The 21505-nt window shown below is 48.3% G+C and overlaps 1 protein-coding gene and 1 pseudogene across 1 annotated transcript in view; one reads left to right on the top strand and one right to left on the bottom strand.

The window, feature by feature from the left end:
• The window catches only part of ZNF341 (zinc finger protein 341), a 62274-nt gene that overhangs the window by 23304 nt on the left and 17465 nt on the right, over positions 1-21505 (bottom strand). Inside the window, exons 4-10 of the mRNA XM_023220635.1 lie at positions 20845-20994; positions 17694-17945; positions 13740-13935; positions 12286-12376; positions 9748-9941; positions 5842-6032; positions 2474-2779 (exon numbers count right to left, since the gene is read on the bottom strand). Coding sequence (XP_023076403.1) covers positions 2474-2779; positions 5842-6032; positions 9748-9941; positions 12286-12376; positions 13740-13935; positions 17694-17945; positions 20845-20994 — 1380 coding nt within the window. The remainder of the gene's footprint in view (positions 1-2473; positions 2780-5841; positions 6033-9747; positions 9942-12285; positions 12377-13739; positions 13936-17693; positions 17946-20844; positions 20995-21505) is intronic.
• LOC111548231 lies at positions 18241-18639 on the top strand (annotated as a pseudogene).

Below are 21505 nucleotides of genomic sequence, written 5' to 3'. Positions count from 1 at the left end.
CCTGGCCTGCCTAGTTTTTTGTATTTTTTTTTTAGTAAAGACAGTGTTTCAGGCCGGGCGCGGTGGCTCAAGCCTGTAATCCCAGCACTTTGGGAGGCCGAGACGGGTGGATCACGAGGTCAGGAGATCGAGACCATCCTGGTCTACACGGTGAAACCCCGTCTCTACTATAAAATACAAAAAACTAGCCGGGCGAGATGGCGGGCGCCTGTAGTCCCAGCTACTCGGGAGGCTGAGGCAGGAGAATGGCGTAAACCCGGGAGGCGGAGCTTGCAGTGAGCCGAGATCGCGCCACTGCACTCCAGCCTGGGCGACAGAGCCAGACTCCTCCGTCTCAAAAAAAAAAAAAAAAAAAAAGACAGTGTTTCACCGTGTTAGCCAGGATGGTCTCGATCTCCTGACCTCGTGATCCGCCCGTCTCAGCCTCCCTAAGTGCTGGGATTACAGGCTTGAGCCACCGCACCCGGCTTTTGTGTTTTTTAGTAGAGACGGGGTTTCACCGTGTTAGCCAGGATGATCTCGATCTCCCGACCTCATGATCTGCCCACCTTGGCCTCCCAACGTGCTGGGATTACAGGCGTGAGCCACCGCGCCCGGCGTAACAGTCATTCTGTTAATAAACCACTTGCTATTGTATTTTAAACTTGTGGTTCCTCCTGCTAGGAACACGCTCTACCCCATTCATTGTCTATCTGGCAAACTCCTATTCATCCTTCAAAACCCAGTTCAGATGTCACTGCTCCTGGGACAGCTTCTCTAGCCTGCCCCCCACTATGGTACCTCTATACCTTATAAACATATATGATAGCATTTTATCAAGTGACAGGGTGTGTTTGTTTACACACCTGTCACCCTGAGCAGCCCGTGCATTTTAAGCTCAAGGTATTTACTTATCTCTGATCCCAGAAGCTTCACCCAGGAGTTACAGGGGCCTCATTAACAGAATCACCAAATCTCTGCAGGTACAAGTTTTTACAGAGAAGCAAAAACCACTGTAACAGGAAAATATTTGCTAATGAACTGGAAGGAGGCCCCAGACAAACACCACTCCTGGCCTTTTGCTACTATCTACCCCCATGGGCTTTGTGAGGCAGCTGCTCCCAGATGATGCAGGCAAATGCACAGCAAAATGACTGCAGATGGGGGATTTCAGGACATCATCAAAGTGATGTTGCACATCTGCAAATAACACCATCAACAAAGGAGGATCCGGCAAACAGACCAGAAAACAACTGAGGCAGAGAAACTCAACAAGGATGATCAGAGGTCAGTAGCTCCAAAGACTACAGGTGCGTGCCACCACACCTGGCTAACTTTTCTATTTTTGTTGAGACAAGGTCTTGCTATGTTGCCCAGGCTGGTTTCAAACTCCTGGGCTCAAGCCATCCTCCCACCTCAGCCTCCCCGAGTGCTAGGATTACAGGCGTGAGCCACTGTACCCGGCTTTAACGTGAAGATCTAAAGATAAAAAGCACATTGCAAAACTGAGGGAACCTTTCATCATTTCTGCCAAAGGAACCCTCTTCACGACCACAATGGAAGACTGAAGTGATATAAATGATTATCAGAATAAATTACCCCAAATAAAATCCATACTTGATCCATTCCTTGTTCATTCTAAGAATCAGCATATAGGCTGGGCACAGTGGCTCACGTCTGTAAACCTAGCATTTTGGGAGGCTAAGGTGGGAGGATCACTTGAATCCAGGAATTTAAGACCAGCCTGAGCAACATGGCGAAACCCCGTCTCTACAAAAAATACAAAAATTAGCTGCGTAGTGGTGCGTGCCTGTTAGTCCCAGCTACTCAGGTGGCTGAGGTGGGAGGATCACCTGAGCCCGGGGAGGCTGCAGTGAGCTGTGATGGTGCCACTGGACTCCAACCTGGACAACAGAGCAAAACCCTATCTCAAAGAAAAAAATCAAATAAAAATAGGAATCAGCATATAGCTTCAACTTTAACCTAGATCTTACAGATTATAAAACAAATGAATATTATTTTTATGATTTTTGCTTTTAAACATGTTACTGTTCATTTTAAAATGTATTTTATTTTGTAGAGATGGGGTCTCATTATGTTGCCAGGCTGGTCTCAAACTCCTGGCCTCCTCCTGCCTTGGCCTCCCAAAGTACTGGGGTTACAGATGTGGACCACCACACCCTGCTCATTCTTTTTTCACTGTGAGAACTGGTGTACCGCTTCGATTGTAAGCTAAATTTTGTAGATTATGAGACAAAATAATACTGTCATAATTGTTTAGTTTGGAATAAAATGCTCAAACCTTTTTCCACTACAAACAAGAAAATATAGGTTCCTCTTTTTAAGGATTTTTTTTGGGAAAAATGTCTGCCAAGACATAAGAATGATATAAGGAGAGCCAGCATCCTTTCTTCCACCAGTGCCAAAGCCCAGAACCCACTCTGCCAGGCTGGACCCCAGTCAGGAGCCTCGGTTTCTCCTTTCAGGAATCTCACTGGTCCTGAGAAGTCAGAACCACCAAGGCCACAGGCTCTGGGCTCCCTACCCACCCAGCCATCCACCCAGGGAGAGGGAAGCAGGAGGGCACATACTTGTAGACGGCGCTGTCCTTCTTGGGGCTGTGCTGTGGCAGGAGGCTGTGGGAGTACTGGTGCACACCCAGGTCGTACAGCGAGGGGAAGTCCTTGCCACAGAGGTGGCAGCGGTAGCTCAGCTCCTCCTGGTGGCTCTTGATGTGCTCCAGAAATGTGTCGAGCTTTGGGAACGTCTGGGCACAGCTTTTGACCACACACTTGTACACCTTGAGGGAAGACGCTGGGCAGGTGACAGGAGGCAGGAGAGCTTCCTCCACTGCAGCCCCTGGCCTATGGCATTGGCCTTGGACACTGCTGGTAGATGACTTGACCACTGCTCCCTCGGCTCCCCTGCTGCCACTGGATCCCAGGGTTTTTATTCATTCATTCATTCATTCATTTTTGAGACAGAGTCTCACCCTGTCGCCCAGGCTGGAGTACAGTGGCGCAATCTTGGCTCACTGCAACTTCCATTTCCCAGGTTCAAGCAATTCTCCTGCCTCAGCCTCCCCAGTAGCTGGGATTACAGGCACGCACCACCATGCCCAGCTAAGTTTTGTATTTGTAGCAGAGACAGGGTTTCACCATGTTGGCCAGGCTGGTCTCGAACTCCTGACCTCATGTGATCCACCCGCCTTGGCCTCCCAAAGTGGTGGGATTACAGGTGTGAGTCACTGGGCCCAGCCCCTGGTTTTACTTTGATTAGAGGGTTCCCTCCTCTCAGCCAGTCATGATGGCCCTACTACCCTTCCCTCAGGCTCTGTGTGGCATGGGTATATTTAGAAAAATTATTCAAGACCTAGATATACAGTGAAAAGATGATAGTGTACCCTTTCAATGTCATACTGGAATAGCGGCTCTCAAACTGATGCAGGCGTCAGAATTACAGGTTGCTGAGGGCTGCACTCCCGCCGCCCCCGCCATCCCCCCACCCCCCCACCACCCCCCGTCACCCTGAGAAATCTGACTCAGCGGGTCTGAATATGTGCATCACTAATGAGGAATCCTCAGGGGATGCTTGCGCTGCCACCCGGGGAAGCTTACTTTGAGAACTGCTGTCTAAGGAGCCCATCTATAGCCTGCCCACAGTCATCTCACTCTACGGGATGTGGCTACTTCTGACTACTTCCCATTGATTAGGACTCTACAGTTAAATGTTAATTTGTTAATTTGTGAAAAACTGATCCAATGTCATTGATTTGTGTCAGGTAAAGAAGATAACCCCAAAGGTCACAGGTTTTGTTGTCTTGCAGGACATTAACCAGATTTGTATGTAATTTGGCAATCTGACTTCAGTATCTCTTTTTTTCATTGACAGTTATTAGGCATAGCTATCCGTGTCTCACGGCCTCTGTTGAACAGGCTTTGTCTTCCTTCAGGTTCCCTCGCTAATGAGTTAAGTAAAATTCTGACTCACTTTTGGGTCTCATTTGTATGAGAAGTATGTTTTTAACAACTTGAAAATTATACTTTGATAAATAGTACATAAGTCCTGGTTGCCTACACAATATCATGCACTCCTTCTACCTAACAAAGTGAACCCTGATTTGCTCAGAATAGCAACATACCTAGTTAAAACACTTGATCCAGGCCGGGTACGGTGGCTCATGCCTGTAATCCTAACACATTGGGAGGCCAAGGCAGGCAGATCAATTAAGCCCAGGAATTCGAGACCAGCCTGGCCAACATGGTGAAACCCCATCTCTACTGAAAGCACAAAAATTAGCCAGGTGTAGTGGTGCATGCATGTAATCCCAGCTACTCGAGAGGCTGAGGCAGGAGAATCCCTTGAACCTGGGAGGCGGCAATTGCAGTGAGCTGAGATCAAGCCACTGTACTCCAGCCTGGATGACAGAGTGAGACCCTGTCTAAAAAAAAACAAAAACACAGGCTGGGCGTGGTGGCTCATACCTATAATCGCAACACACTATGAAGCCGAGGCAGGTGGATCACTTGCGGTAAGGAGTTCGGGACCAGCCTGGCCAACATGGTGAAACCCCATCTCTACTAAAAACACAAAAATTAGCTGGGTGTGGTGGGGAGGCACCTATAATCCCAGCTACTTGGGAAGCTGAGGCAGGAGAATCGCTTGAATGCAGGAGGTGGAGGTTGCAGTGAGCCGAGATCGTGCCACTGCACTCCAGCCTGGGTGACCAGAGTGAGACTCCGTCTCAGAAAAAAAAAAACAAACAAAAAAAAACACTTGATCCTGGTTCCCTTGCATCTAGTGTCAGCGATGTGACTCCTTCCTAACCAATGATATACAATCAGTAGTCTTTAAGGACAGCATCACTTCCAGAACACAAAGGCAAAAGTTTCCCAGGAGAAATCCCCTCTGCTTTCTGTGTTTGTCTTGACTGGAATACACATGTGATGGATGGAGACATAGCAGCCATCCTGCAACCTTGGGGATGAAGTCCATAAGCTAAGAATGGCAGATCAGACAGCTAGAAGCCTGAGTCTACAGTGACATATCTGACCTGCTCTACATAAGCCCAACACTGCCTACTTAGGGACTTCTTCTTTGAATTTATTTGATGTGAGAGAAATAAAACCCTGTGAAGCCAGTTTTCTATCATTTGTAGCATAATAATGCATTCTTAAATGATAGAGCACATGTACTGGGTTTGACTAAAAAGAGATCTACAAAGTGCTTCTAGGAAAAGCTTTCTTGCTGCTGTAAAAGATACAGAAGAGATAACCCCTTTTGGTTCATAGATAACAGTGGGTATGGATTGGTGCCCAGAAAGAGTGACCACCGGCCAGATGCAGCAGCTCATGCCTATAATCCTAGCACTTTGGGAGGCCAAGCAGGCGGATCACTTGAGGGCAGGAGTTCAAGACCAGCCTGGCCAACATGGAGGTGAAGGGTGCAGTGAGCTGAGATCACACCACCACACTACAGCCTGGGAGGAAGAGTAAAACCGTCTCAAAAAAAAAAAAAGTGATCACCATCCCAGGACAGGAGGACAAGGTGAGCCATCAGGAGAGGTCAAGGCCATACCCTGAGATGGCAGAGACCAGAGCTGGAAAGACACAGGGTCCTTACGCTGGGGGGAGTCAGCTGTCTCAGGTCTGGAGGTGAGTCAGAGTTTTCTGTGATTTGCCCCAAGGGTAACCTTACCTAACTCCATCAACCCCCTGCTCGGAATCTAACCCAGGGGGAATAGAGCCATGGAAGGTCTGACTCACTGGTTCCTACCCCTTTCTAGGCAGCATTCAAGACCCTAGCACCAGTGAAAAGTTGGGACTGGTGTGCTGTGGGCCCCTGCTGCCACCACCCACCTACCTGCTCATTCTTATGCTGGGTCATGTGAGACTTGAGCTGGAAGTAGGTGCTGAATTTGCTGGGGCAGAATTGGCACAGGTAGGAGCTGTCGATGAGGACCACCTGCTTGGGCTCCGGCTTGTCCCCCTCTTCCTCACCGGCTATGGGCAAGGCCTGGGGCTGTGGTGCACCCGGCAGGGGCTGGCCCAACCCTATGGAGAAAGCCAGGGAAGTCAGGACAAGGAGCCAGCTCATTCAGGAAGGACGCACAGAACCCCTACTCTGTGCTCCTCTATGTTCACCCAGCACCCGCTACCCGCTTTGGGTCGGACTTTGTGCTTAAGGTGCTGCATTCACACTCAGCCAGTGTGCACTGATACGGCCATCCCTAGGCTCAAATACAGAAATGCTTCCTTCCTGAGTGAGAAACAGCTGCTGCCTCAGGCCTCCCCTCTGGCCTTCCCCTCAGACATCGCAGACCTCTCCACGGTTGTTAAAAATTCTGAACACCATCCTAGTTGTACTCATAATGCCCCCCCAGTCCCTTCTAATTGTAATCATCTGTCCGGGTGCAATAGCTCACACCTGTAATCCCAGCACTTTGGGAGGTCAAGGCAGATAGATCACTTGAGGTCAGAAGTTCGAGATCAGCCTGCCCAACATGGTGAAAGCCCGTCTCTACGAACAATACAAAAATTAGCCAGGCTTGGTGGAGGGTGCCTGTAATCCCAGCTACATGGGAGGCTGAGGCAGGAGAATCGCTCGAACCTGGGAGGCAGAGGTGGCAGTGAGCAGAGATTGTGCCACTGCACTCCAGCCTGGGTGACAGAGATTCTGTCTCAAAAAATAATAATAATAATTGTAATCATCAGCCGGGTGCAGTGGCTCATGCCTATAATCCCAACACTTTGAGAGGCCAAAGCGGGTGGATCACCCGTGTTCAGGAGTTTGAGACCAACCTGGCTAACATGGTGAAATCTCATCTCTACTAAAAATACAAAAAAAATAGCTGGGTGTGGTGGCACACACCTGTAATCCCAGCTACTTGTGAGGCTGAGGCAGGAGAATTGCTTGAACTCGGGAGGCAGAGGTGGTAATGAACCAAGATTGCGCCATTGTACTCCAGCCTCAGCGACAAGAATAGACTCCGTTTCAAACAAACAAACAAACAAAAATTGTAATCATCTGTTTCATCATCCTTCCCTCACTACACTGTTCCTCACTTCCCTTGACATCAGGGACCTCTGGCCTCATCCCTGAAGGTCCAGTGGCCTGGCACATAGTAGGCCTCTATAAATGTTTGCTAAATGGTTAAACCTTTGATGCTAGGCACTAAAGGAGCTTCAAAAGAAATGGAAGAAATGCACTCTAGCCTGGGCGACAGACCGAGACTCCGTTTTAAAAAAAAAAAAAATATATATATATATATACACACACACACACACACACACACACATATTTTTAAATAGATATAAATATATATGGTTATATATATTATATATGGTTAAATAAGATATATAATTAAAATTAATTTGATCTTTTAAAAAAATTGTTTTTAATGTAGCTACTAGAAAATTTTATTTCATTTATTTAAGATTATTTTTGCCACTAAAGACAGAACTTATAAATTTTTTTTTTAAATAGAGATGGGGTTTTACCATATTGCCCAGGCTGATCTTGAACTCCTGAGCTCAAGAGATCCTCTCACTTCAGCCTCCCAAACTGCTGGGATTACAGGCGTGAGCCACCATGCCCGGCTGAACATTTTAAATTACATATGTTGTTCATATTATATTTCTGTTGGGCAGCAATGCTCTAAACCTAGTCAAGTTCTCAGTCCTCATGCAAGAAAGAAACTAAACCAGTATCAGGGGTAGGAACATTAGCTCAGGGACAAATGATGAGAATCTCACATGTATAAAGAGCTTTGGAGACCAACTAACCATGGAGGTCAAATAGCTTTCAACTTCTGATCAATTACAGTGACTGCCTGGAGCAACACATAGAAAACAAATTCTGAGCAGGGATGGTGAGGGAAGGCAAGGGTTGAAAAACTACCTGTTGGCCAGGCATGGTGGCTCATGTCTGTAATTCCAGCACTTTGGGAGGCCAAGGTGGGAGGATCACTTGAGGTCAGGAGTTCGAGACCAGCCTGGCCAACATGGTGAAGCCCTGTCTCTACTAAAAATACAAAATTAGCCAGGTGTGGTAATGGGTGCCTGTAATCCCAGCTACTCATGAGGCTAAGGCAGGAGGATCACTTGAGCCTGGAAGGCAGAGGTTGCAGTGAGCTGAGATAGCACCACTACACTCCAGCCTGGGTGGCAGAGTGAGACTCTGTCTCAAAAAAAGAAAAAAGAAAAACTACCTGTTGGTACAATGTCTAGTATTTGGGTGATGGGTACACTAGAAGCCCAGCCACCACCATTATACATCTAATACCCATGTAACAAACAAGCACATGTACCTCCTAAATCTAAAATTTTAAAAATAAACATAACTAAACATAGAAAAGGTAATGCAGTGTGCTATGATTTTACAAGGGCAACAATGCCACTAGATGACAGACATTTCCAGCCCCATAATTATAATCTTATGGGACCACTGTCACATATGCCATCTGTTATTCATGGAAACATCCTTACATAGCGTGTGACTGTATTACTATGGTGGTTGTCAAATCGTTATTTTCTAATTTAATCATTATTTCTACTTTTTTTTTTTTTTTTTTTTTTTTTTTTTTGAGACGGAGTCTCGCTCTGTCGCCCAGGCTGGAGTGCAGTGGCCGGATCTCAGCTCACTGCAAGCTCCGCCTCCTGGGTTCACGCCATTCTCCTGCCTCAGCCTCCCGAGTAGCTGGGACTACAGGCGCCCGCTAACACGCCCGGCTAATTTTTTGTATTTTAGTAGAGACGGGGTTTCACCGTGTTAGCCAGGATGGTCTCGATCTCCTGACCTTGTGATTCGCCCGTCTCGGCCTCCCAAAGTGCTGGGATTACAGGCTTGAGCCACCGCGCCCGGCCTATTTCTACTTTTATCAGTTCACATTTTACAATAAGAAAGGGCTTTCTTTAAATGTGGCACATACATACCACGGAATACTATGCAGCCATAAAAAAAATGAGTTCATGTCTTTTGCAGGGACATGGATGAAGCTGGAAACCATCATTCTCAGCAAGTTAACACAGGAACAGAAAACGAAACACCATATGTGCTCACTCACAGGTGGGAGTTGAACGATGAGAACGTATGGACACAGGGAGGGGAACATCACACACTGGGGTCTGTCGGGGGGTGGGAGGGAGGGAGGGAGAGCATTAGGACAAATACCTAATGCATGCAGGGCCTAAAACCCAGATGACAGGTTGATAGGTGCAGCAAACCACCATGGCACATATATACCCATGTAACCAACCTGTACGTTCTGCACATGTATCCCAGAACTTAAAGCACAAGTTAAAAAAAAAGGCCTTTCTTTTATCCCCTATTTATTTATTCATTTATTTTAACAGTATGGGCTCATAAATTTTTATTTTATAGTAGTCTCCCCTTATTTGTAGTTTTGCTTTCCATGATTTCAATTACCCTAAGTCAACCATGGTCTGAAAATATTAAATGGAAAATTCCAGAAATAAACAATTCATAAGTTAAAAAAAAAAAAAGGATTCTGAGGTGAGATCCAGGCTCAACAAAAAATGGGTAGGTGATTGAATAGTGATATCTGCCATGGATACAGTATTAGAGTAATGCCACACATGTTGTATGTTTGTCATCCTTCCTTTCATCTTATGCCACATTTTATAGATAAAGGTAGATTGAAGCCTAGAGAGGTCATGGGGGTTGCCCAAGGTCACACAGCTAGCAAAAAAACCTGTGAAGCAGCAGAAGAGAGGTGTGGGGAGCATGGCGTTCCCTACTTCCACCCACCTGTGTTTTCCTCGTCCTCCTGCCTGCTGGGGTTCAGGGCCATGACCTGTACAGTCACAGAGTTTCGAGACACGGTGCCACCACTGTGTCCCGGAGGCCACACCTTGTGGGTCTGCATGTGTTTCTTAACATTAGACTTCTGGGCAAAGGCACGGCCACACGCAATGCACTGGAAGGGCTTCTCACCGGTGTGGCTGTGGAAGACAAGCTTGTCAGTGCCCTCCTGCAGGAACGGGGACGAGGCCTCAGTCCAGGAGCTCACAGCCACCAGGAAGGCCCAGAAAGAATATCCAGATGCTGCTGGCCACCATTCTGACACCACAGGGACAAGCCACCTCACTGAGGCAGGCAGACCAGAGATGGAAAGACCCTGGGTTCTGGGTCACATTACTGAGCTGCTCATCAACAAACCCTGGAGCCGCCCTCCTCTGGCCATCTCATGCTGTGAGAGAACATTTCCTAATTGTTCAAGCCCATTTAAATGAGGACTTCTGGCCTGGCACAGTAGTTCACACCTATAATCCCAGCACTTTGGGAGGCTGAGGCAGGTGGCTCACTTGAGGTCAGGAGTTTGAGACCAGCCTAGGCAACATGATGAAACCCTGTTTCTACAAAAAATACAAAAATTAGCTAGGTGTGGTGGTGCAAGCCTGTGGTCTCAGCTACTCAGAAGGCTGAGGTAGGAGGATAGCTTGAGCCTGGGAGGTTGAGGCTGCAATGAGCCAAGATTGTACCATTGCATTCCAGCCTGGGCAACAGAGCAAGGCCCTGTCTCAAAAAAGAGAAAAAAAATTAAATTCATTAAAATAAAATAAAATATAAAATTCAGTTTCTCAGTCTCACTAGCCACATTCCAAGAGCTCAACAGCCATGTATTGTCAGTAGCTACCATATTGGACAGTGCCAATTTGAGCTTTTCTTCTTGTCTTTTTTTTTTTTTTTTGAGACAGAGTCTCACTCTGTCACCCAGGCTAGAGTGCACTGGCGTGATCTTGGCTCACTGCAACCTCCGCCTCCTTGGTTCAAGGGATTGATTCTCCTGTCTCAGCCTCTGGAGTATCTGGGTCTACAAGCACCTGCCACCATGCCCTACTAATTTTTGCATTTTTAGTAGAGACAGGGTTTCACCATGTTGGCCAGGTTGGTCTCAAACCCCTGACCTGAAGTGATCCACCCACCTCAAGATTCCCAAAGTGCTGGGATTATAGGTGAGCCACCGTGCCTGGCCCAATTTGAGCATTTCTATAGCTACAGAGAGTTCTATTGGACAGCGACAGCACTCGTGTAGACCAGTTCTCAACTGAGGCCAGTTTTGCCCTCCAGGGGACATCTGCCATTTTTGATTGCCACAGCTGTAGCTGCAGTACTACTAGCATCTAATAGTTAGAGGCCAGGGATGCTCCTGAACATTCCAAGATATGCAGGTCAGCTCCCTACAGGAAAGAATGATGTGATCCAAGATCCAAAATGTCAGTAGTGCCAAGACCGAAAAACCCTTGTCTAGATAGAAGCTGTTGCCGGCCATGGCTGGAATCAGGTTTGTTCTCTCTCTCTGTTTCTCTCTCTCTCCCTCTCTCTCTCTCTCCTTCTGTTATAAGAGATGAGCATGTATACCAAAGGTGTTAAAGACCAAATTATACCAAATTGAGGTTTTCTCTATGACTCCCTAAGGACTGAAATTGCAAAGGGAATAATTTTCCCACTACATCTTTCAGAACTTTTCAACCCCATATTCATGAACCACCAAAAATCATCTCATCGGCCGGGCGTGGTGGCTCACTCCTGTAGTTCCAGCACTTTGAGAGGCCGAGGAGGGCAGATCACCCGAGGTTGGGAGTTCGAGACCAGGCTGACCAACATGGAGAAACCCCATCTCCACTAAAAATACAAAATTAGCCAGGTGTGGTGGCGCATCCCAGCTACTTGGGAGGCTGAGGCAGGGGTATCACATGAACCCAGGAGTCAGAGGGTGCAGTGAGCCGAGATCGCACCATTGCATTCCAGCCTGGGCAACAAGAGCAAAACTCAGTCTCAAAAAGAAAAAAAAAATCATCTCATGTACCAGTGCATTTCACTGTGCGAGAAACGCTGAACAAGCCCACCCTCCCCTTCCACAGATGGAAAAACCAAGGCCCAGAAGGGATCCCCGCATGGTTAGTCTGGAGGGAGCACAGAGTCCACAGAGTCCTATTTGCAAAGTACGGTAGCCCTGGCAGGCCAGTCTGTTCTGCAGAGGGGAGGCCTGAGACAGCCCTAACACATCTGTGAAGCCCCTCTGGGTTCAATGCTTTTCTTCCCCTACACGGCCCATCCCTGACCTTCCCAGTCTCTATGGGCAGGTCACACAGCTTTCACAGGTCCCTCCCACAGCTCCTGAGATAGAAGAGGAAAACCACCCAACCTGGACTACAGCCTGAACACGCACGTGCGGCCTGGGTCACCCCACAGGCTAGGGGCTGAGAAGGGAGTCTCGCTTCCAGCGCAGATGGTCCCAGCCATACCTGCCCAGGAGCCACCTGCCTCACCATGCATGTGTACCTTCGGATGTGCTGCTGCAGGTCAAAGTTTTTGGTGAATGACTTGTCACAGTATGAGCACTTGAGTTTCTGAGCCTTTGGCTTCCCTGCAGCTGAAAGACAAGTGGAAGGAGGGGACAATGAGGCTGGGGGTGCAGCTCAGGGCGCAAAGAGCAGCCTCTGGCTACTGTACCTGAGCCGGACGATGCACACCCCAGGGAAGTCTACGCCCATGCACAGGCCAGGGAGGAGACATGGGAGAGCTTCACAGAGCCTGGGGAGGAAAGCCTAGGATATGCTCCAGCTGGGAAAGCAAGACAAATTCTTCAAAGGCTCCCCTCTGCCCTACAATCAAATCTACCCTTTTTGCCATGGCCCACAGCGCTCTGCATCCCCTCACTCCTGACAACCTCATCATTCTGTCCATCCAGCTGCAGTGAACTCCCAGCTAATCTTGCTAACCTTAAAAGACCTCAAGCACGTTCCTGCCTCCGGGCCTTTGCACCTGCTGTTCCCCCTTGCCTGGAATGCCTGTCCCACAGATACCCACAAGGCTGCTTCCTTCTCCTTCCCACGTGAATAGTTACAAGCATTTTCCAGCCTCTCCCTAGTTGTTCTCAATCATAAGACCCATTAACCTCCTACGTGGAGCAACCCAGAAATATTTATTTATTTATTCCCTGTCTCTTCCATGAAACTGAAGACAAAAGGAATCACAGACCAAGAGAGACTACATTCCAGTGCCTGACACAGGGCCTGGCACAAAGATGCTCAATACATCATTGTGGAAGGAAGGAAGGGAAGGAGTAGTTGACTGGAAAGCCGCTGAAAAATTCTCAATTTCTATCCTTTCCATCTGCTGCCTGCTCTGACACCACCTCCCACCCCATACTTAGCATCTGCATTAGGATGGCAGATACTACTGCTTGCCTAATATCCACTCTCTCCTTCACTCCTCACAAATCCCGTAATAGGAGTATCAATGTCCCCAGCCAAAAGAGACACTTCCCACCTTCTCTTGCAGCTAGGTATGGCCATGTGACTAAGTTTTCAGAAACGAGATATAAGCAAAAATATCAAATAGAACTTCTAGAAGCTGGGAGAAGCCCCTTTTATCCTTCCCTTTCCCTTCTTCTTACTGCCTGGAATATTAAAGTGATGACCGGAGCTCCAGCAGCTATCTTGGACAATGAGGCACCAGGATAACTGATACCATGTTTGGAGGTGGTGGAAACAGAAAGACAGAAGAAATGAGGGTGCCTGGTGCCCATGCAGTCACATGATCCCCAGATTGTCTGGCTTCTGGCCTTGACTTACACAGGAGAGAAAATTCTATCATTTTGAAGTCATTGCTGTTTTGAATTTTCTATTACATGCAACCAAAGTTGAACTACCATAAAAGGGAAGACCAGAACCAAGCAGCTTGTGGATTGACCAATGCTGAGGAAAGATGCCCATGGCAGGCTGGGGGCCCACCTTCCGGGAGTCCCCTGGCACCTTTAGCCCGTCGGGTCTTCAGCGTTGATGGAGAGTCAAGGGTGGCCACCGTGCCCCTGGTGGCGGTGGTCATGGGGGCAGCGGGGTTTGGTCCTTTGGGTTTGAATCCCTGTTTGCCAGGGCTGTACACTGCGGGGGTGGGGTACACTGGAGCCTCCACGCACTGGTTTGGCACCTAGGAGGACAACACAGTCAAGGAAAAAGCCCTGCCAGGGGAGGGGAAGAGCTCGCAGCCAGGGACACTCTCCCTGCCTCCCTGGCTGATCTCGGCCACTCTCCCCTACATCACCATCACAGCCCCTCCACCTGGCCCGGGCACCCAAGTCACTCCCAAGCCCCCTTAGAACTTCATGAACCCAGGAGGCCAGAACAGCTATGGAGCCAGGCTGCCTGGGTTCAAATCTTGACTCTTCCACTTAGCACCTAAGTGACCTTAGGCATCTTTTTAATTTCTCTGTCTCAGTTTCCACATCTGTAAAATGGGACTCATCATAGTACCCCTCTCACACGGTTACTGTGAAGATTAAATGAAGCAACACATAAAGGGCTTAGAACAGTGACTGGCACAGAGTGAGCATGCAATACACATTAGCTGTTATTATTGCCATGCCTTTTCTTATCAGTGGTACTTTCCTAGCATAAGAGAACTAGGTGGCTGGGCACGGTGGCTCACACCTGTAATCCCAGCACTTTGGGAGACCAAGGTGGGCAGATCACCTGAGGTCAGGAGTTTGAGACCAGCCTGGCCAACATGGTGAGACCCCGTCTCTACTAAAAATACAAAAATTAGCCAGGCATGGTGTTGTGTGCCTGTAATCCCAGCTACTCAGGAGGCTAAGGCAGGAGAATCGCTTGAGCCTGGGAGGCGGAGGTTGCGGTGGGCCAAGATCACACCACTGCACTCCAGCCTGGGCGATGGAGTGAGACTCTGTCTCAAAAAAAAAGAGAACCAGGAAGTCAGAGGGGTCTGTGTTCCCCCAGCTGCTCCAATTCCTGACTGACACTACCCAATGCCACAGTAGCAGGCTTCCCTTCACTGAGAACTGAAACCACAAGAAATTACCAAATGAATTCTGGGGCATTCAGATTTAGTTAACACTAAGCTTACATCCCCATACTGGGACATTGTAAAGAATTCATTTATTCAGCCTTTTTTTTTTTGCTTACTCTGTTGCCCAGGCTGGAATACAATGATGTGATCGCGGCTCACTGCAGCCTTGACCTCCAGGCTCAAGCAACCATCCCACCTCACCCCACTAAATAGCTGGGAGAACAGGCACACAGCACCACGCCCAGCTAATTTTTGTGTATTTTGTAGAGACGAGATTTCACCATGTTGCCCAAGCTGGTCTCAAACTCCTGAGCTTAAGTGATCCACCCACCTCGGGCTCCCAAAGTGCAGGGATTACAGGCATGAGCCACTGTGCCTGGCGTATTCATCATTCATTGGTCTTCCTGAGGTGTCCTATCCAAGATTTCTGGTCAGGCACGATGGCTCGTGCCTGCAATTCCAGCACTTGGGGAGGCCAAGGAAGGAGGATTGCTTGAGCACAAGAGCTTGAGATTAGCCTGGGCAACATAGGGAGAGCTGATCTCCACAAAACATTTAAAAAATTAGATGGGCATGGTGGCACATGCCTGTAGTCCCAGTTACCCAGGAGGCTGAGATGGGAGAATCAACTGAGCCTGGGAGGTTGAGACTGTGGTGAGCCGTGATCACACCACTGCACTCCAGCCTGGGTGACAGAGTAAGACTCTGTATCAAAAAAAAAAAAAAAAAAAGAACTCAACTCAGCAAAATACCCAAAGTTGAAAAAATATTTCAGACAAATACAAATAAATAGAAAGCTACAGTTGGAGTAATAAAATCAGACAAAGCTGAAAAAAAGGTAAAAAAATAATAATAATAATTATAAAATCTGGCCAGGTGTGGTGGCTCATGCTTGTAATCCCAGCACTCTGGGAGGCTGAGGTGAGAGGATCACTTGAGGCCAGGAGATGGAGACCAACCTGGGCTAAAGTGAGACCCCCGTCTCTAATTAAAAAAAAAAAAAAACTCTCTGCAGAAATACCTTGCCTGGTTTCTATTTTCCTGACCAAACCCTGACCAATACAGCACTCAAATACTTGTTGGGCCAGGTGCGGTGGCTCACACCTATAATCCCAACACTTTGGGAGGCTGAGGCAAGCAGATCACCTGAGGCCAGGAGTTCGAGACCAGCCTGGTTATCATGGCGAAATCCATTTCTACTAAAAATACAAAAAAATTTAGCTGGGTGTGGTAGCTCAGGCCTGTAATACCAGCTACTTGGGAGGCTGAGGTACGAGAATCACTTGAATCTGAGAGGTGGAGGCTGCAGTGAGCCAAGATCGCACCACTGCACTCCAGCCTGGGCGACAGAGTGAGACTCTGTCTCAAATAAATAAATACTTGTCACGTGAATAAATTCAGCCATCACTCAAGGCATTACTGAGTAATTAATGTGACTGCCACTGGCACAGGCTCTTATTATCCTCAACAGCTCTTCAGGGAGCGTTCCCATTTTAGAGGAGTGCAAACTGAGGTCAGACAGTCCAGTGTAAGGTATCTACTCTAGGAGTGCTCTGCTAGGTGCTAAGGATGCAAAGTCTAATAAGACTCAGGCCCTGCCCTCAAATATCACCCTCATCTATATGGAAAATCAACGGCAGCAGCTCCCGCTGTGCTAGTCCTCTCTGGGCTGGTCCCCTCTGACTACCACAAGCCACCAGCATTATCTCAGCATCCCACTAACTTAACTTTTTCTCAACGCAATAAATTCCCTAGAGAAGCTTGCTCTGTTCTCCCAGGAGAGGGCAAATCCCCTTGCAGCCCCTCAGAAATCACATGAATGCCTTGTGGTGGGATCTTCCCACTGGTCTGGGCTCTCTTTATTCAGAGACTACCTGACAGGGGATGTCCTGGCTGGATTCTATGGTGAGTCTGAGTTAGTGTGATTTCTAGTGCAGTGGGTTGTTTCTGTCATAACCATACCCTCCAGCACCGGTGTCTTGGAAGGTTCTGTGAACTCAGTGCATTTCGAGTAGATGGCCTGTAGCTTTGAGCTCATCGGCAGGGAATTACTGTGGTACATTGATTGTATTATGGCCCCAGTTCTTCACCCCTCCCCGTACCCATGCCTTTGCAGTGTGACTTTGCAGCTCCTCCCATCAAGAGGTGGCATCTATTTCCCTACCTGCACTATCTAAGCTGGCCTTGTGATCTGCTTTGGCCAGTAGACGTGATTCTGTGTTACTTACAAGCCTAAACCTCAAAAGGCCTTGGGCATTTCTGCCTGCATTTTTGCACCTCCACCATGGCCATGAGAACCTAGTGAAGGATGAGAGTCACACAGAACAGAGCTGAGTCACGCCACTTGTCCCAGCCCAGGCCATCCTAGAGCAGCTGACAGCCAGCCAACCTTCAGACACATGAGTGAGCCCAGCCAAGACCCACAGTTGTCTAGCTGACCACTGCAAACACGTGAACAATAAACACTTTTGCTATATGCCACTGATGCCTGATGGATATTTCTTACCCAGCAATAGCTAACTGATACACCTAGCTTATTAAAAACTGTAAGAGACACTTAGGCAGATAATTATTTTGAATCTTTTTTCATTTTTTGCCCGAAAAGGTAGGCATTCTCTGACTGTTCTGAGCATTACCTACAGGCAGCTTATATTTCTGCTACAACCTGCACTCCATTCCACCTTCTCATGGCTTGCATCTTACATCTGTGGGTGTGATGCTTTGATTAAAGTCCTTCTCCCCCGTGATGTGGCCGGGACTGGATCTGCTTTTCATGGTATCCCCAGCACAGTGCCTGGCACACAGCTGGTGCTCAGGATGGGTCCAGGTTGGCCATGATGTCCATGACCAGTGTCCTCTTCCACCCTGCCCCCTCTGCTCACCTCCAGGGGTGGGTAGGGCTGCATCCCCAGCGCCTGGATCTCCACCGTTCCACTCCCAGCCAGGGGCGCAGCAGCACTGTACACCTCCACCACACCGTTCCCACCAGGGTTGGGACGCCCGGGGGGGCCCAGGCTCTGGGGTGGAGGTGGCGGGGGCTGAGGTGGTGGCGGTGGGGGCAGTGGTGGAGGAGGTGGAGGAGGGGGTGGAGGCTGAGTGAGGTAGCTGGGCACGGAATGCATGTTCAGGCTGCTCTGAAATCAGAAAAGAAAAAGTGTTACAGCCTCTTGATACTAGTTGTCTTATTTATTGGGGAGGAAGGACATTTGCTTTAGCCAGCCAGGTGGAAAGAACAGCTACTCACCAGGCAGCTCAGGGGAGGGGCTAAGAGAGGTTGGGGAAACAAAGTCATGGGAGAATTCAAAGGAAGCCTCAGCTTGGTGCTGCTATCCCTTTTCCCTATGAAAGTTGGCAAAAATGACCTCACTGATACACAAAAGAGTTAATATAGCAGCCTAATGTTGCTATCTTAAGAAAGGCTTCCCTTTCCAACTTGGACTTGGCAGAACGGCTCCCACAAAGAAGGGTGGCGAGAAGAAAAAGGGCCATTCTGCCATCAACGAGGTGGTGACCCAAGAATACACCAAAAACGTTGACAAGCGCATCCATGGAGTGGGCTTCCAGAAGTGTGCCCCTCAGGCACTCAAAGAGATTCGGAAATTTGCCATAAAGGAGATGGGAACTCCAGATGTGCGCATTGATACCAGGCTCAACAAAGCTGTCTGAGCCAAAGGAATAAGGAACGTCCCATACCGGATCCGTGTGTGGTTGTCCAGAAAACGTAATGAGGATGAAGATTCACCAAATAAGCTCTATACTTTGGTTACCTATGCACCTGTTACCACTTTCAAAAATCTCCTGTCAAAGTGGAAGAGAACTAATCGCTGATCGTCAAATACCTCAAATAAAGTGATAAAATTGCAAAAAATAAAAATAAAAAAGGGCTTGCTTGCAGCACTAGCTTGTGACTGGGACCTGAGAACCTGGCTTGTGGGACATCTCCTTTGTTGACAAGGCTTGTTTTGCCACCTGGGGCACTGTTCTATGGTACCAGCTTACGTAGACTGTTTAGACAAAATGTGATTCATGGTGAACACTTTCTTCTCTTCTGGGAGTCTGGAATTTTGGTCATGGTGGCTGGTCACCTACATGACCAATCCCTAACAGAAACCCTGGCCTTGGGCTTGGTGCAGTGGCTAACGCCTGTAATCTCAGCACTTTGGGAGGCCGTGGCAGGTGGAGTCCAGGAATTCGAGACCAGCCTGGGCAACATGGCGAAACCCCATCTCTACTAAAAATACAAAAACATTAGCCAGGCATAGTGGTGTACACCTGTAGTCCCAGCTACTTGGGAGGCTGAGGTGGGAGGATCACCTGAGCCCAGAGAGGTGGAGGTTGCAGTGAGCCGAAATCGCACCACTGCACTCCAGCCAGGGCAGTTGAAATGAGACCCTGTCTCAGAAAAAAGAAAAAAGAAAAAAAATAAAAACCCTGGCTTTGGAGTCTTAAGTGTGTTTCCCTGTGTAGAAACCCGGCACACGTTTCTAGACGTCACTGCTGCAGGAAGAAGTGTGCTCTGTGCAACCTCTCCCCTCCTCCCAAGACAGAGAACTCTGGATTCCTCCAGATTCCAAAGTGTCTTTTTCCCTTGCTGATCTTGCTGTGTGTTCCTTTGCTGTAATAAACCACAGCCATGAGTACAACCACCTCTGAGTCCCGTGAGTCTTGCGAGAGAATCATGAATGTGTGGGTAGTCATGAAACGCAGCCAGTAACTTCTAGAAATTTATGCTACAAAAAAAAACCAAGCAGGTGGGCAAAGACTTCTGTACACGGATGGTGACTCTAGCCATTTTTATAACAGCAAAAAACAACAATGACCTACATGTCTATACATAGAAACTTGGCTAAACAGAAGATGGCCTATCCATATGGTGGAATCCTTTGCAGTTGTTAAAATGATGGTGCTGCTGGGTGCAGTGGCTCACACCTGTAATCCCAGCACTTTGGGAGGCAGAGGGAGGAGGATCGCTTGAGCCCAGGAGTTCAAGACCAGCCTGGTAACATAGTGAGACTCTGTCTCTAAAAAAAAATATTTTTAGGCCAGGCACGGTGGCTCACGCCTGTAATCCCAGCACTTTGGGAGGCCAAGACAGGCAGATCACCTGAGGTCATGAGTTTGAGACCAGCCTGACCAACACAGTGAAACCCCATCTCTACTAAAAATACAAAAATCAGCTGGGTATGGTGGTGCATACCTGTAATCCCAGCTACTCAGGAGGCTGAGATAGGAGAATCGCTTGAACCTGGGAGGCAGAAGTTGCAGGGAGCCAAGATCACACCACTGCACTCCAGTCTGGGCAACAGAGCAAGACTCTGTCTCAAAAAAAAAAGAAAAAAAAAAAAGAACAAAAACAAAACTCAGGCTGGGGCAGTGGCTCACGCCTGTAATCCCAGCACTTCGGGAGACCAAGGTGGGAGGATCACCTGAGGTCAGGAGTTTGAGACCAGCCTGGTCAATATAGTGAAACCCTGACTCTACTAAAAATACAAAAATTGGCTAGGCACAGTGGCTCAGCTCATGCTTGTAATCCCAGCATTTTGGGAGGCCAAGGTAGGGAGGACCCCTGAGGTTGGGAGTTCGTGACCAGCCAGACGACATGGAGAAAACCTGTCTCTACTAAAAATACAAAAAAAAAATAGCTGGCTGTGGTGGCACATGCCTGTAATCCCAGCTACTCGGGAGGCTGAGGCAGAAGAATCACTTGAACCCAGGAGGCAGAGGTTGCAGTGAGCCAAGATCGCACCACTGCACTCCAGCCTGAGAAACACAGTAAGATTCCATCTCAAAAAAAAAAAAAAAAAAAGTCAAAATAGCTGCACTGTATTGACAAAGCCCCACATGTTCTGGGTCCCCACCTAGATGTAGCAGCTTCCCACCTATAGCAGAGCTGAACAAGGGGAAGCTGATAGCCTCCCTCAGCATCAGGGAGAGCTGGGGCCAGGCCCCCTTTATTCTATAAGATTCTGAATCTGCAGGAGTTAATGTACAGGTCTGGAATCAAGACCCTGTGAGAAGCTCACACCTTCTTACCTGCACAGGTGGGGGGCCCTGGGGCATGGGCTGGTCCAGGGATGTGAAGGCTGACATGGCAGACATGAGCACATCATCGCTCACCAAGATGTTCCCCTGCACCAGGGTCTGGATCAGTGGAGACGGGGGCACTGTGATGTATGTGGAGATCTGGACAGTGGGAGAGACAGAATGAGTGAGACAGAAACAGAGAGAGAGAGAGACAGAGTGTATGCGCGCGCATGTGTGCGTGCGTGCATGTGTGGACACGTCTGAGGCTCTGTAAGTAAGCCGAGGGTATGGCACAGAAGATCCCGGTTCTGGAATCCCACAGACCTGGATTCCATTTCTACCTCTGCTGCTCCCTGCTGTGTGACCCTGGGCAAGTCACTCTACCTCTCTGTACCTCCATTTAATCATCTACCGAATGAGGAGGAGAAGGCTGGGCATGGTGGCTCACAACTGTAATCCCAGCATTTTGGGAGGCTGAGGCAATTGAATCATTTGAACCCACTTTGGGAGGCTGAAGCAGGTGAATCACTTGAACCCAGGAGTTCAAGACCAGCCTGGGCAACATGGTGAAACCCTGGCTCTACAAGAAAAATACAAAAATTAGCCAGTGTGGTTTTGTGCATAGCTGGTGTGGTTTTAGAGACTCTCTCTCTAAAAATAAACAAACAAA

This window comes from Piliocolobus tephrosceles, chromosome 20 (genome assembly GCF_002776525.5).
Source record: "Piliocolobus tephrosceles isolate RC106 chromosome 20, ASM277652v3, whole genome shotgun sequence".
Classification (NCBI taxonomy): domain Eukaryota; kingdom Metazoa; phylum Chordata; class Mammalia; order Primates; family Cercopithecidae; genus Piliocolobus; species Piliocolobus tephrosceles.
The sequence above is the reverse complement of the archived record's forward strand: the minus strand, read 5'-3'. Positions and strand labels throughout refer to the sequence as shown.